Source organism: Chironomus tepperi, unplaced genomic scaffold (assembly GCF_022539635.2).
Source record: "Chironomus tepperi strain 1889 unplaced genomic scaffold, CSIRO-AGI_Ctep_v1 contig_12, whole genome shotgun sequence".
NCBI classification, from domain to species: Eukaryota; Metazoa; Arthropoda; class Insecta; order Diptera; family Chironomidae; genus Chironomus; species Chironomus tepperi.
In genome coordinates this window covers 1,449,673-1,467,222 of record NW_027226134.1, presented here as the reverse complement: position 1 = coordinate 1,467,222, position 17,550 = coordinate 1,449,673, and the positions used below count along the sequence as shown (strand labels likewise).

Below are 17,550 nucleotides of genomic sequence, written 5' to 3'. Positions count from 1 at the left end.
TTTAAAATTTTTTTTAAATAATTGGAATTTGGTTAATTTTTTTAAAATTGTCAAATTTTTTGAAATGTGTCAAATTTATAAAAATTTGTTTAAAAAATTTGAAAATTTTTACGGCCTTTTCATTCAAATTTATCCTAAATTTTTTAAAGTTTGTTAAATTTTTTAAATTTGTTGAATTTTTGAAACTTGTGAAATTGCAGAGTTTGAAATTTGTTAAAATTTTTCGAAATTTGGAATTTTGAAATTTTTGACAAATTTAAAATTTGTTAAATCTAGTTGAGATTTTGAAATTTGAATAAATAATCAACGAATTTTTTCAAAATAAATAAATTTCTTAAATTATTGTAAAAAAAATCAAAAAGATTTCTTAAATTTAGAAATTTAAAAAACTGAAGTTTAAATTTCTTTGAATTTTTTGAAAATTTCTTAAATTTTTTGAAATTTGTTAAATTCTTTAAATGTTTTGAAACTTTTCAATTTTTTTTAACTTCTTGAAATTTTTCAAAATCAAATTCAAAAGTTTTAAATTTTTAAAAAAAAAATTATTTAAATCTTTTTTGTAGATATAAAACTTTTTAAAAAACACAAAAGATTAAATTTAAAAATTCTAATTTATTTTCATTTTTCAAGTTTATTAAAATTTCAGCAATCATTTCCATTGGACCACAAAAAATTACATTGTATTTTATTTATTTACTATTTTCACATCAAAATTCTGTCCACAATCATAAATCAAAAAATTCATGGAAAATATGAATAAATTACTCAAATTCTAGAATAAAAACTTAATTCTGACCACATTGAAATTTACTTCCATCGATGCATGACATCAATTACATCATAATTACCTAGCTCGTGTCACTTGCTGCGTCAACGCATGAAATTCCAAAAATATTCGACGAATTCGTTACTTCATTATCAAATTGCACAATAATATTCCTGTTAATCTTCTTAAAATACAGCAACACATCAGCCAACTGCATGCAATTAAAAGCATCCGACATCTCAAACCGATAAACATGCATCAATTGAAATATCGCTTCCGGAAACATAAACTCAACTTTTGCATTATCAAAAAAGTTTCCATTCAATTTCAATTCCTCCAATAGCTGTGAACCTAAAAGTTGTCTCAATGTAAAGTCCTTCAACTGGTTGTAACTCAAATCAAGTCGCTTAAGTGTCAATGGAAATTGTCCATACTTTAATCGGATATTATTATGCTTAAGATTCAATATAATCAATGTATTCAGCTGGGAAAATGTCTCATGATGAATATTTGTCAATTTATTATGTGATAAATCAATCTCTTCAAGTTTCTGTTGAAATGTATTGTCATAAACCGTAACTGGCTTTATTGTCATTTTCTTAAATGCATCCTTTCCAATCGATATTATTTCATTGTTAGACAACATGACGCGACGTAAATTTAACGCACCATAGAATAAAAAGTTTTCCAAATCTACATCCATACATATAGGCATGGGATGATGATTTGTTTGGTATTCATTGGATGTAGCATGTAGATGAGAAGACATTTTCATGAGGAAATTGGAAAAAGACGTCATATATGAAAATAGAGATAAATAATAAAGTGGAATTTTTGTGTGTTAGTCGGAAATGTTTTGCGCATTTGATGCAAATTGACTGATATTGAATATTTTTTGACTAAATTGAAATTTTGTGTGTTTAAAGGTTGAGTTGATTGCCTAACACAGTCTTACTAGAACAAATACACGTCATCAAAGAGAATGGGAATATTTAGCAGAGGTGTAGCTAGGAGAATGAGGGAGAGGGGGTGGTCGGGAAGATAGAGTGGGGGGAGGGTCAGATGGGATATTGGGGAAAGGGGGGTGAGTCTGTTGGGAAGGGAGAGTTGGGTTGAATATTTTTGTGAAAATCTAATAAATTTAGGAAGGGTATTGGGACTTTTCACGAATTAAAGAAGATTATTTTTCAAAATTGATTGGCGATATTTGTATGGATACCGCGGGATATTACCGCCCAGTTTTTCAGCCTGGCAATTGACCTCCAAATCCTCAACTTCCTGAATACGCCTCTGCTATTAACAGTTTTAAACATCCTGCTATAGGAAATTTCATTTTCTGTCTTCAAACTAGAGCAATAACAGCAATCATGATACCGTCAGGGCAATTTCACGTTTTGCAGTTAAGAAGGAAATCTTTAGAGGCTTAAATATGCTAGTTGAACATACTCGCTAGTGTTACTCTCATCTAACTCAACTCTTAAGAGAAAGTTCTTGCTTTTGTTAAGAAAAGCAAAATGCGGCAGCCTTTTGGAAGTCACACGGAGATCCGAAGAGTCCATTGAGTTTCCAAAGCTGAGTCGCTGGGAATTAGATTTCTAGTAAAACTCAAATTTTAATTTTTTCTTTTTTAACTCAAATGAGAAGCCAAAAATTTACTTCTAAAATTCGGCTCGTCTCACGAACCACAACGGTCGACTTCCATTTCAAAATTTGAGATTTAATAGAAATATAATCCCGAGCAACTCAGCTTCGGAAGTCTATTTGGACTCTTCCAAACTACATGTGACTTCAAGATTACTCACTTTTCATCCGCATTTCAGGTAAATTTTCAGTAAAATTTTCAACAAATTTCAAACAAATTTTCCTTACAATTTCGAACAATTTTTCGTAATCGAACATAATTTCTGAAGAATTTTATGCGACTTTTAGGCCAATATTAGTAGTAAATTCACCTGAATTCCAAGCGTATTTTTGTCGGAATTTTTTGCATATTTCTGCCTAATTTTAAGCAACTTTTCGAGTGAATTTTTCGCTCATTTTCATTTAAAATTCATACATCTTTTTCTTTAAATTAAGTGTCAATTGTCAGGAAAGCAACATTTTGGGTAAGCTGAATTTTTACAGGAATTCACAATTTTTCCATTCACAAAAAAATCCGGAAAACTGATGAGCACATGGAAATTTGACCAGTTTCACTAGTTAGACTTATAAGTAAACGTGATGTCTATTATTGATCCGAAAAATGAAATTTCCGGCATCATTTCACACAAATTTTAGAAAAATCAAGAGTCAGACACTCAAATGTACTTACTGTACTTGTTTGAAAGTACAGTAAGTGTTGTAAGTACAGTACAGTAATTACTGTACTTTCATATAAATCCAACAAGTGCAGTACTATAATTTTGGAGTGCCTGACCCTTGGGATAAATTTTTCAATTTTTATCAGGTTCAGTCAAGTCAAATTTGCACCAAAAAAAAGCCACAACTTCACTTTTTTTTACCTGTTATATTATTTCCCTCCAAATGTAAATCAACAAGCTTTCCAGCTGTCTCAAACAACGATCGACTCACCGACTTTAATCCCAAGTTAGCAGCATACAATATTTCTATATTTGGATATCGTTTGAATATGTCAATTGGCAGTTGATTGATGGTTGAATTAACAAATCCAAGACACTTGTAAGAATGTACATAACGGTCAGCAGCATAAACAAATTGTGTCTCATTATCTGAATGTATGTTTTCAAAAAAGCACGTCAATTCCTTTCCACATTGATATGATATTTCACTCAATCGTGTCACATCAAAATTGCTACATCTCAGATCAACTGTGGCACCGTGGACATATTGTAGATTTAGAAGAATTCTACGGAAAAAAATTGAGTTCCTTTTTTAGATCCGCGATGTGTGGCTGTCTCAAAAACGACCGTTAATTTTTTTCAAAAAAAAAATTGTCGTTAAAATTCAAATTTTTTTTGACCGTTACTTCGTAACGTAAATTTTTATTTTAAAATAAGTTGAGTTCGAAATTTTCGACAGTCTAATGTCGAAAAACTCGAATTTAAGACGGCCACAATCTGATAAAAATTGTATAAAAATAAAGCAGCACTTTACCCAACAGCATACACGACTATGCTGCGTACATCCATCATTCAAGTTCAATAACAATAAAAAAATAAATTTACACTCAATCAAAATTTTCACTCAACCGATTCCGATGGCAACTGAATAACATCTGTGGTTTAAAATCCACTCTAGAATGGGTTTTTAAAAATTTCGGAACTAAAGCATAGTGGATGGTAATAAATGTGATTATCGTGGGTAATACTCTCAATTTCAAATTTATTTATTTTTATATTCAATGCCTGCCTATATAGTTTAATAATTGCGACCGTGATGATGAGAGACAGAGAGAATCAGACAATTTGATATAGAGAATGGATTATTTAAAAATATATAGGTAGGCTGATTATTTCGCATAATCGGAACAATCCAACACAGCGAAAAAACGGCAGATTTAATCAATTTTATATCAATCTAGTGTGGAAGACTTCATAGTGTGATGGATATATTCAAACCGTATTATTAGAATCTTAATAAGAGCAGTGCTGTTTCTGTCCTCTTGAAGTTGCCCAGACAACACGGAGACGACGATGACACGGAGACGACGATGACACGGAGACGACGATGACACGGAGACGACGATGACACGGAGACGACGATGACACGGAGACGACGATGACACGGAGACGACGATGACACATGGTGTCGACAGTAACACATGGTGCCGACAGTAACACATGGTGCCGACAGTAACACATGGTGCCGACAGTAACACATGGTGCCGACAGTAACACATGGTGCCGACAATGACACAATGACACATGGTGACGATAATGACACTGTGACGACAATGACACATGGTGACGACAATGACACATGGTGACGACAATGACACATGGTGACGACAATGACACATGGTGACGACAATGACACATGGTGACGACAATGACACATGGTGACGACAATAGCACATGGTGACGACAATCACACATGGTGACAATATCACACAGGATATTACATGGTGCTCATGATGCCGGCAATAACATGGTGGTCGACAATAACGGTTCATGAGGGCAATATCACATGGTCTATTCAAGGTGCTGGCTATCACAACGGTATGTGAGCTACTATCAGGCAACTTCAGTCTTCCTGAAATACGGTGCTTTATTCAAGAATGCACCTGGAATGCACTTAAATTCTTCATCCATAGTGCAATTCATAGTACAGACGGTGCACATCAGATAAGATAAAAAACACAAATGGGTGAATCTAGAATTAAAAATTTGATTATTTAGAGCATAATTAATTGTATAGTTTTCAATTGAGGACACGTAACGATGCGTAAAATACGGAAAAGATTAATTAAATGAACATGGAAAGATAACTAAAAAAAGTATTTAAATAGTTTTTACGTGAAAAATGTTTTCAATTAAACTGATGAAGACTATAAGCCTCTTAAGTAACATGTAACATGTTACGTAGTTTCAGTCTCTAATTAAATTAAAATTCAGTCAAATTAAGTCAAATGTTTTTATAAAATTCTTCATTAATTTGTAATTAAGCACATCAAAGTAAAGATTCTTAGGAAATATAAATTGAAAAATTATTAAGGTGCCGTTCACTTATTACGTAGCGGTCTTAGGAAAGAGGGTGAGAGGTGGATTTGGTGGATTTGGTGGATATGGTAGGTATGGTGAGAATGTTGAGTATGCTCAACGTAACGCTCACAGTAAAGAGGTAGAAGAGGTGGGTTTGGTGGGTAAGGTGGTTATGGTGAGTATGGTGGACATGGTGGACATGGTGGATATGGTGGACATGGTCTTAATTTCACCTTAGATAGTAAAAAATCTATTGACAAGCCACAAATTCAAGGGAGAAAATGGGTATGGTGAGCATGATGAGTATGGTATGTATGGTGGGTGTGGTGAGAATGGTGAATATGGTAGATATGGTGGACAATGTCAAATTTTTGTTAAGCCTTAGTTAATTTAATTTCTTTGGAAAAGTCAAAAACTACATTTTATGCGTTACGCAACAAGTGTACGACCCCCAAATTTATTTTTCCACCTAAAATGAAAGTCAATTTACAGACGAACTTGAAAACATTTTTGAGTATAAACCTAAAAACGAGAATTTTTCTATATTTCTACTGAATTCCACGCTACATTTTAAATCCATTTTACGAGTTTATAATATAAAGCTGTTCCTGTTTAAACTGAAAATTCAATTAAATCTACAAATTTTTTTCGAGAATTCTTTCAGATCTGCTACAATGTAAATTGACTTATTCTTCTTACATATTTTTGAGTAAATTTGTTTGACATAAAAATTTGCATAATGTAAAAATGAGTTTCCGATGAATTTTGTAGACGTAGAGTTGAGCTATGTAATATTTTCAGATTATGAAATGTATGAAAATACTCAATAAATATTTGAAGTTTTTTTGTGTAAGTAGATTTATATGCTTGTTAGTAGAAGTATGAAGTTGACTTTAAATTCTATAGTAAAATTAGGTATGTTAGGAACATATGTAGATATACATTATTATACAAATTATTAAACATTTTCTGACAGCTTTAACGTACTGCTAGATGGAGCATATTAAGGAGAAGACGGGGTAATAAGGGTAAAGGGGTTTGGTAGCTAAAGCTACAATTTTTGGTCAAAATTCTTCAATTTTCAAGAGTGTTGCGAGACAAAATCCTTAAACTACTAATTAAATTCTTGTTAAATTTCATACAAATCACGGTATTCAAATCCAGGCCTACAGTTTACAGTGGGATTCGAACCACTCCTTTGACAACATAACTGTCTGTAGCCTATTAAGGCTAGCTATGAGCCGGATTTTTAATTCATATTATTCGAAAAATACCAATCAAATGAAGAATTTCCTCTATCGAGTCTCGAATCCGTGTTCAAAAATCTCTTAAAATATTCAAATTTCAAAAAATCCGTTAAATTTATCATGATTTTTCATAAATTTAAATTCGATTTTTCATTAAACATTATGAAAACCTTTAATTTTTGACAATTTTAAAAATATAATCATTGATAATTTAGAATCAGAGCTAACTTAACACTAACTTTAAAGCGATCTTCATAGAAAGTTAAATAACAGAGATATCAAATTAATTTACCAATTTTAATTAATACAGTTCAATATACAGTCAAATATTATGGATACTACATGTACACACATATATAGAATTTCAAAAAAACACAATATGTAATTTTATATTATTTAAAATGTTTTCTTTTTTCAAATTCTCAAAATGATCAAAACAATGCTGCAAGCTACATAAATTAAAGCCTGAATTGAGCTGAAAACATATCCATTTTTTTAAATTTTAAAATATTTGCTGTGGTTTTGTATTAAATGGCTTAAAGCATTCTGCGAATTAAAGATTAGAAAAATAGGATTATATCGATATAACAACATAAGATTGTGTTGAATTTGAGTTGCTAAAATAATGTTTAACAATTGTTGTCTTATTCTTCTTGGAGATCACGATTTTTATTATTTTTTCCTTTTTTCCATCATACTCATCGATCATAAAATTTTAAGAAAAATATTTACTTGGATTTTTTTTTAAAAGGGTGGAAGTTGGACATTTTCTTTATTGTTAGGGATTGTTGCTCAAAAAATGTGAAAAATTGAACTTGAAATCTTTTAAAATTGAAAAATTGAAAGTTTTAAAAATTGAAAATTTTAAAAATTGAAAACTTTAAAAATAGAAATTTTTGAAATTTAAAACTTTTAAAACTAAAAACTTTAGAAATTCTTAAAATTGGAAAATTTGAAAATTAAAAAACTAAAAATTTTAAAAATTGAAAATTTTAAAAATTAAAAATTAAAATATTGAAAAATTAAAAACTTTTAAAATTGAAGAATTTTAACAATTGAAAATTTTAAAAATTGAAAATTTTAAAAAAAAGTCTTAAAAATTTGAAAACTTTGAAAATTCAAAAATTAACAAATTAAAAAATTTGAAAAATTTGAAAAACGATTAATGCAAATTAAAATTAAAAACTAAAATTTTTAAAACATTTTAAAAATTTAAAAATTGAACATTGTTAAAAATTGGAAATTCTAAATATTTAAAAACTTTGAAAATTTAAAAATTTGCTAATTAAAAAATTTGAAAATTGAAAAATTGAAAACATAAGAAAATTTAGAATTGAAATCTTTAAAGAATTTAAAGTTTTAAAATTGAAAGATTTAAAAATTGAAAATTTTAAAAATTTAAGACTTTAAAAATTGTAAACTTTAAAAATGTTTTAAATTTGAAAACTTCCAAATTTTAAAATTGAAAATTTTAGAAACTTAGAAGTTTAAAAATTGAAAATTCTAAAATTTTGAAATAATTTTAAAAACATAAAAAATTGAAAATTTTCAGAATTTAAACAATTTCAAAAATTTAAAATTCTAAAAATTGAGAAATTTATTTGCAAAAAATTTAAAATTTTTACTACAAAAATGTAAACTTTAAGATTGAAATTTTTTTCTAAAAATTGCAAACTTTATGAAATTGAAAATGCAAAAAATTTAATTTTTTTTTTCTTTTTAAAAAGATTAAAGTATTTTGAAATAGGAAAGATTAAAATTAAGGTCTGCATACCAAAAAGTATTCCAAAAAATAAGCAAAACTTATCAAAAAGAAACAAAACAAACAATTCTTCTCAGACACAAAGGTGGTAAAGTAAAGTTAAGCATGATTATCCAATTATTAATCTCGTCGTGTTAAATTGAATAAAGCTATAAATTTAATGAGATAATTAGCTGAGCAAGAATAATTTTTTTATATATATTATGTGATAATTTCAATATTTCTATCATATAAAACTAAATCACCTAAATCACCACACATTGAGTTGTTGACAACGTTATAGTTGAAGCCTTATTTAAACTATCAAGCGATTAAATGGAACATCGAAAATTATACGCTTATCATACGTGCTTGTATCCATCATATATACGAGTTTATTTATTTTAAATATCCAATATTAACTTGATATGCATGCTTTATGTTAAATAAAATAATGGTAATTGCTAGTCGTCTAGCCTTTAGCTAAAAAAATTATAAAAGTATATATTGCAAAATTACTAAAACGTTATAATCAGTTTCAATGTAATGTTAGGGAATCTTATAAATGATAAAATCACCTAAAGAATCAATCCTGTATGACCATATACATTTGTTTAACTATTGAATTAAAAACAGTCGGTTGTCGGAAAAGTCGAGTCAATTCTAAGCTTGACAAGCCATGTAACCCTCGACACGGTGGTAGTAAATTGAATCCTTTAAGGTCGCTTTCCGGCAAATATGTAGCAAAGTTAAACGGCTGATGTATTTAGCAGAATATGATGAGAAGATAAGTACTGGATCACCACACATTGATTGTAGACTTTGGTTGAAGAAAATAAAGGTTCCCCACTGGCTAAGACTTTGGCTTCTTAAACACAGCTGTTAGTTCTTGAGGTACAAAGAGTTTCAAATTGCTTCTCTAAATTGCTATCTCACGTGACTCATTCTTTGTATCGTTAAATGTCGAATCATAAACCGAATTGTATATTTGGGAATAATGACGTCATGTTACATCACTAAAGTTATAATCACCCAGATGATCGTCAAGACAATCTGATGTTAGGCTGCTTTTAAAAATGGTCACTCAATCTCATGTCCTGCATGTACTTACCCTAGTAGGATCGATAACTAAAGTGTTCCTGAAGTTTGACAAAGAAATGGAAAGGAGGGTATGACTCGTAGATGGTAAATGATCAAGTGGATGACCAAAGAACCCTTAGAAACAGCCTGTTGAATTTAGACAGCCAATGAACTTTTGGAAATGGCATGTTACATTAAATTTGAAATCTGTAGCCAGCGATGAAACTAGTAGGACGCGGCAAGTCAAGGTTCACCAAAGCAGACAATTGAACAATGCTTCAGCCTTAAAGTACATGATCAGCGACTGTTTATGGCAAATAATTTTTGGCACGCACAGGGTTCACATCGCTGCTCTAGATGAATATTTTGAGTCTTAAAGAACCTTAATTAGGATAGCAACGCACTTGGCTTTAGTTGTCAGCATTTTGTAGCCTGCGATAAATCCAGCTTCAGACATCATCTTAAGCAGCCCAAGGATCACAATTGATCGGTCAGCGGTTGTACGGCCAACGAAAAATATATGGATGTAAAATTCATAAGATATGATTTATTGAGATCCTCACAATGAAAATTAAAGAGTTAAGTTCCCGATCATGTGTCAATCACCCTCTTGCTCTAATTTCTCAAATAATTGACATCATTCCCATATGAACCCCATCTAAGAAATGCATAAAAAGAGTTTCTCGTTATCATACAATTTAAGAACGTTAAGCGAGAAATAAAAAAATAAAAAAAAAATCGAACTCGAATAATTGAATGAGAAATGGATGAAATTGAATTTTATTTCTATCATTAGACAAGATTTATGAACCTGTTGTATCATGTATGCATGAAAGTAATCAAATTATTTATTTTATTTTACATCTCGTCTCACTTTAGAGAAATGGAAAGCTTCTCATTTGTTTCGTAAAAAGGCAGACTTTTTGTGCGAATATGATTGAAAAAGTAGAAAATGATTAGCTGTGGCTGAAATTGGTGCTATTATTTTACACAAGTTCAAGGCTAGAATATCATGGTCAATGATTTTGGATTGTTTGATTAGGGCAGTGTTGTCTGAACTTTGTGTCGCGGTACACCAGTGTGCCGTCAACGTTTTTTGAAAATTCACTCAATTGCATGTCGTGGTCGGTTTCGACTTGCCATAAGATGAACCGCGAAAAATAAAAGATTGCGCACCACTGACATACGGGATCGTTCGTCTATCCACTAGAGCAGTGTTGCCCAAACTGTGGGCCATGGTACACTGGTGTGCTGTTATTTTTTGTGGAAATGCACTGAGCCGCATACCGTATGTTGTTTTGATCTTAGGTTACCACTGAGGTGTGCCGTGGTACAAAAAAGGTTGGACAACACTGGATTATGGTGTCGTTCATCTAATCACTCACTAAGGCAGTGTTGCCTAATGTTTTATGTACCCCGGTACACCTTGTGCCACGACCAAAACCGCAAACGGCATGCGATTCATGCTTTTTCCCCAATTTCTTCAGCACTCTAGAGTACCGCAGCACACAGTTTGTCCACCACTGCACAAAAGACTTAATTTGTTGTAAAAAGTGTTAAATTTCAACTTTTAAAGTTCTAAGCTTCATATGAAATTCTAGACAACTTCCATTCCTGCTTCATATGATCCTCCTCAATCATAAAAGTTGCCTCTCAAACCCAAACTTTCCTGCAGTATTTAAAAAGCTTTTTTGAATGGCTACATAGCAACATTTGATCATAAAAATTATTTTTAATAATAAAGATGAAAAACAGCAGTTGTTTACGAAATTCTAGAGCTTCTTCCAAAGTTAATTTATCTAGAATTTCATTCAACAATGTCCTCAAGTTAAATAAGAAATTTTTAATTAAAATGTTGATGCTTTAAAACAAAAATTTTAGACATTGATGTTCCCGAGTGACGCAACATACCTAAAAGCCTATGGCTATTGATATGGTTGAAAATCCGATTGCAGGTTGACTAAACTCTGTCATAAAGCTAGAGCACTGACCTCAAGTCTGATATTTAGGAATTTTTATGCCGTGTGCTTTTAAGATAGTTTGGACTGCATACTGACGTGTTGCAGTGATACATAAGTCAAAATGAGTAAGTGCTTTGGCAGCATTTGGACATAATGGCTTAGTTGGAAATAGCGTTAACTGTAGTGTCAGAGAACAAGCTCAGCTGTGTTACGAAAAAAAGTCCATAATCAGATGCCAAAGTCTGTCGTGGCTCAAAAAAGATCAAACAAATCTGAATTAGACTATCGGCCAACCGATCCCAACTGGTCGATTTTTGAACGACAAAATCATTCTTTTTTTTCAACCAAGGTCCGCATTGTTCTGTATTTCATTTTAAAGCTAATGTATATTAGAGAGGATTCTTCAAGTTTCAAGTTTTTTGGTCCATCTGGTGCCGAGTGACAGGGCTTCAAAGTTGGGTACGTGCGAAAATCTCGAACACACTGTTCTATTTAGCATAGTCAAATTGATTAGTGTGATTCGTGATACACATATTGTGGTTAGTCACATTGCAATGTCATGTTCTTGGTCAGGTGATCATACCAGGGGCATACTCAAGAAGGATTGGTTTGGGATGAAGCTTTACTCTTTGGGTCCTCTCTCTTTGCCTACATTTTAATATTAATTAGAAAGCTATTGATTTATCCCATTAAATCTAAATTTTAGGTGTAAACCATCTGGATAGATCTCTTAAAAATTGTAGAAATTGTGCTGCTCGGGATTCTTTAGAACAAAATTTGTTTAATTATAAAATATTCTGTTACTAACTGCAAAGGTTGCTAAATGAGTCTATATAAATGTATAATAGACTTCTCTTTAGACATAGAAACCATCTAGTAAGCACAAAAACCAAACAGTATCTCCACAATTTCTCCTGCCTTCCAAGTTTTAAAACAAAAATTTAAATCACAGATGAATAAAAAAAAGGCTGAAATGTAAAATTAAATCAACACAGTTTATGATAAAGTAATGACATTACCAACTGCATGCATAATTTATTGAGTTTACAGGTTAATTGACAACAACAACACAGATCTCATTGGATATAATTAAATTAGTAGTGTAGATTGTGTCAACATACATACAATGTATATATATGGTATAATTTATGCGTGTTCCATACAGAATAGCAGTGCGTAAATGATATCTGATGTATAATTCAAATGTAATCACATGCGAATTGAAAATGGCAAACTATAAAATGATAATTGTGTATCGTTATTAGCTATAAATGCTACTGCAAGGCAGGGGCGTGGCCATGGAGTAGGGTGGGGTTTAGGGGGTCAAACCCCTCCTCCCCTTCCTCATTTTTGATTAAATTCTTCAATTTGCTTGAATTTTTGTGAATACCCACAATACCCCCCTGCTCCCCCTCTACCCCCCACTCCCAATCCATTCAATTTCTGCAATTGCCTGCAAGCCATTTTTTTAAGTGCTGTAGAAAGGATTTACTTGTTGATTGCTTACTATGCTTGGAATTATGATTGTGTAATTAATTTAATTAAGTCTTGTGCTTTTATACATTTTTGCGGACTTATGCAAAAAAAAAATAGCTTTTTATATGGAACAGAAATGAATGCAACAAAGTTTTATCTGAGCCATCCGTAATGTACATTTTATGTGGATTAAGGTCTTTATTTGTTGTGTATTTAAATGCAAAGATTTTTATTTAAAATAGTCACAAATTGAATTGAATAGATTAAGCTTTATTAAAATGGAAAGCTACCAAAAAAAGTGAGATAAAATGTATGGAAAAAACAGCCTGTGGATGTTGGCAGCTTTTTGGTGATTATGCTTTTTGCTGAGTTTTTCATAAGTCAAATTATCTTTTTTAAGACTCGATGATTTTTAAAATTCACTGATTTTTAGAATTCGTCAACAAGTTAGTGACCGTTCACTTATTATGTAATCCATGACCTTCTACAGGTGTCGCCTGAAGCTGGCTCTATCAACAGCTTCCTTCCAAATTTTTTCGGTCATTCAAGAGCTTATTACCGTTCAAAAAGTCAAATTTGAACTCCTTAATTAATGGAGCTTCCACAGATCTGCCAATAACATGTCCAACCCATCGATGTCTGTTCACTTTAATTCGCTTAACAATATCAGCATCCCTAATTTTAATCATTTTAAAGGTCATTTCAAATTTGAATTATTAATTAATTCTACACTTCACTACATCAGTGACCTAAATGGTAGAGCGTTGGCCTTACGTGCCAAAGATCCTGGGTTCAATTCCAGGTCATGTCTAATTTTGGAAGCTCTTTTTCCATTTCATCTCTGCGCACTAGTTACGAAGCTCGGTTATTGTGTTGGAGTTGGCTTTGAGGTCTTTGGCACATAATATGAATTCACTACTAGGTATACAAGGAAAGCTGGATGACTTTCTTTTAGGAATCTTGGGCACATTGATTATAACTTAGGTACATTAGGTCTTATGACATGCTCGTGTCTTTGTAATGTGCAGAGCTTGCAAGTGGTTCGGATCCCACTATAAACTCTAGATCTATAGGGTCTGGTACAACAGATTGCTGATAACAGTGCCTCGAGCTCATAAGACTTGGCCCTTCTTTATATGTATAAAGTCATTTGGCAAGCAAACGGTGTTATTGACCCCAACACAGCACTAGCACAACACAGCCTCTTCCCAAAAGAACAGTGACATTCACAAGAAAGTTTACAACTAAATATATGAATGGATGTTACTGTCTCTTTAACAATCATCTGATAATTCTAAAATGTTTTTGCATGGAAAAATTAATATGCAGAAAATATGAATATTCAGAGTCTGAATCAGACTGAATAATATTTTCATGTTGGTTTTTGAACTATAATTAGTTCCTAGATGTGAAAAATTATTCAAATTGTTGTTAAAAATTAATTGTTTCTAAGTAATTTATTTTTATTTTTAGTTGTCAATTTGTATTGTAAACGGAGGTGATTCATGGAACTAGAATTGGCAAAAGCCGGGTTTTGCGACTATCTTCAGGAAGACGTTCGTCTGGAAAAGGTGCCAACGGTGGTCAATTTGCGGTAGTTGTTATCAGCCGTGATTCGGGTGGTTTTCGAAGATTCTGCCGATTCTGCCGGACCGAATTTTGGATGGATTTTGAAAATTGTCTTATTTTAAAACATGATCCAAAGTACCAGCCGAACTTCGATAGAATTTTCTGAAGATTTCGGGCCAAATGCCGAATTTCTGTAAAATTTCTGTCGAAATTTCTCTAAATTCTTCTACAGATTATTATTTTTGACGAGTCCTAATTTCTAGTTATTATTTCTAATAGCACAGCTGCCTTAATAAATGCCTTAGTCTTAGATTTTCACAAAATTGCTCAAAAACTTTACACAAAAGACAGCATGATCTGTTGCTAGGTTTCACTAATTTCGGCGTTTTCTTCACAATGCCTCTAACAAATTGTTCTACCTCCACGCGACAACAAAGTAACAAAAGAGATAAGCGTGAGAAGAAAAACAAAAATTCTTGATAAATTTTAATTACTTTCTTGTTAATAATTGCTTTCGTCATTGAGTGTTTATTACTAAGTATTATATCATATATTTTTAGGATACTAAAATTAGCAACAAAAAGATTAATATAGACTTAGATATTATAAAAAAAATCCTCAATTGACACAGCAATAGCTTAGAGTTGATGAAAATGATCTGAACGCATTCGTTTACTTCCTTTACCTACTTCGCTGACCGTATGGATCAATTGTGATCCATAGCATTTCTCTGATGTCGCCTAAATCTGGATCTAGCACTGATTTCTGTCTGCAAATTTCCTATACCAATGACAAAACTGTCGCAGAGTATTTGTAAGTTCCAGATCGATTTTCTCATTGTGCCTGTTAGCTAATTTTGAAGGATGACGGCCAGTGCATCCTATTATTAGCCATAGCCTCGTTTGACTCGGCCTCACTATGTGACTTGGATTAATGGTCCGTAAACTGAGAGACCAAGGTGAGGTTGGTACGTGATGTAGCTTGGTTAAGTGCAGTATTAGACTGTTTATGTTCTGCATTGACTCCAAGTGGACAACATGACATAATTCAGCCTACCACCAGTGCCATTAGCAACAACACAGCTCCCAGTACCTAAAAATCAGCTCAAAACATTGAACAAAATACAACAACAACACTAATTGACAATAGACTAAATTTAAGAACAATTTTCATAGCAACAAAACAGTCAACGATGATAATGATGATGAGTAGAATGAACAAATTTGCAAAAAAATAAAAGTATAAAGCAATAGAAATGTTTATTTATTTAACAAGCAACTTCCATTCAACAATCAGTTTCATTGTTGAATTAACAAGAAAAGACAATCGCAGTCAGTAACACAATTGAGAATGTTTATATTAAAATAATATGCTGGATATGATGTAAGTTGACACAATTCTCTGGAGAAAAGCATGTTAGAATTTCTGGATGTTGAGAGTAAAACGGGCAGCAAACAGTCTCTCTTGAAGCTTTTAGCTGTTTAGATCATTGAGATCTAGAACTGCTTTAGGACTAATGATTATTTAACGAGCCATGGTGCATGACTAACCACTTGAATTAGCAAGAGCTAGGGGGCTCATAGTGGGATCAGAATGACTCCTTTGAAGACGCTATTGTCATCCGAGCAATCAAGCATATTCTAAATGTGCATCAAAGTCACATGTTCATTACATATTCACTAGCTACCGTAAAATGTTCATTGAGCATATGCTTGAATGTCAGAGTCAAGCTTATTGTCTCTTTTAGCCTACAAAGTGAGGGTGTGAGCCCAGTTTCCTCACTGAGTGCTTACTTACTTCGCTGGTCTTCCAGATCAGTTATGGCTTCAACTTACTAATTTCCAATCTCAACTTTCCACTGTATATGATTCGAAAAAGGACAGGTGAAAATGCTTCTCCTGCCGAGTCTCGAACCCATGACCGCTTGGTCGATATCACAATAACTAGATCGCCAAGTACAAAGCCATTCCGCCACCGATCCACTTCGACTCACTTCAACAATCTCTTTTATACCTTACAAGAGTATTTAGAGCGCCCGTGGCGCCCATCTTCAGAATTTCAGCTTCACATAGCATCACATTGCACTTCCATTCCCCTGATACCCCTCAATTACGGCTTCTCATGGCTTCACAAAATGATTGTACATGGCTTACGTTCTTGTATCAGCAAAGGAATTGAATGTTTATAATATAGATTAAATGATAAAAATATAATTTACGTGACATGATAATGCTCATATCCTCCCTATAATTGACCACAGATTTATTAATACACAGCTATTAATTAACCTAATAGATTGATTGATTAGTCAATACACAAGTTAGTCATTTAACGTAATTTATTAATTTGAGGAGGACAAACAAGAGATGTAAAACATTGACACAAAACAATCCAGGAACGAGCATGAATCTGAAACATGTCACGCGACTTTCTTTCTTCTGTGATTCTGGCGCAACAAAAAAAATCATTTTGTTACTTTCGCATTTTCTTTATACACAAAAATATAAAATTTTTATATCTACAGACGGGCAGAGCGACGTTCGTAGTTTGCGTTTGATACTCGAGCTGAATGGATCTATTGAAGAGGCGCGCAAAAATTTAATCTTACCGCATCCATTAGAGCTTGTAGTACAAGTTTTTTTTTATAACTTTGTGTTATTAATAAATAGTCGTTAAAGTCGTGTATTTTATGGCTGGAACATCTTTATAGTGATTGAATATATAAAAAATAAAGTTTTTTGCGGAATCGACCGGAAAAAATAAACATGCCAAAAAATAAAAGATTTCTTCTTTCTTCCCGCACGTGAATTGTTTTGTGTCCAAGACATATAAAATAGTTATGTGAATTTTTATGCTGTATGGCTGAATTGAACAACTGGAGATGATGTCTCATCAGTGCAGATAATTGTGTAAAGTTACAAAAAAATAAAATAAAAGTTTGAGTCATTCATAAGAATAAATGATAAAAATTATCATCAGTTCTTTTACAGTTGAAAGAGCAAAGAAAAAAGAAAAGTAAATTTTCATGTTAAGAAAAAGTTCTTGGGGG

At 32.1% G+C, this 17,550-nt stretch overlaps 2 protein-coding genes across 7 annotated transcripts in view; one reads left to right on the top strand and one right to left on the bottom strand.

Moving 5' to 3' along the window:
- Window positions 1-634: 634 nt before the first annotated feature.
- Window positions 635-3,991, bottom strand: LOC139088803 (leucine-rich repeat-containing protein 70-like). The gene is made up of 3 exons (XM_070638101.1): window positions 3,881-3,991; window positions 3,268-3,632; window positions 635-1,459 (listed from the first exon to the last, which is right to left on the bottom strand). Exons 1-3 carry the CDS (start codon window positions 3,916-3,918, stop codon window positions 849-851), a joined length of 1,014 nt encoding a protein of 337 aa, XP_070494202.1. The 5' UTR covers window positions 3,919-3,991; the 3' UTR covers window positions 635-848.
- Window positions 3,992-17,066: 13,075 nt separating this feature from the next.
- LOC139088865 (cardioacceleratory peptide receptor-like) overlaps window positions 17,067-17,550 on the top strand; it is a 50,648-nt gene continuing 50,164 nt past the window's right edge. For 4 of the 6 annotated variants that reach the window (XM_070638230.1, XM_070638223.1, XM_070638215.1 and 1 more), the window contains exon 1: window positions 17,067-17,410. The gene's annotated coding sequence lies outside the window, so the exon portion shown is untranslated. Of the gene's footprint in view, window positions 17,517-17,550 lie in introns of all 6 variants that reach the window. The other 2 variants (XM_070638207.1, XM_070638189.1) reach the window with 1 other exon arrangement.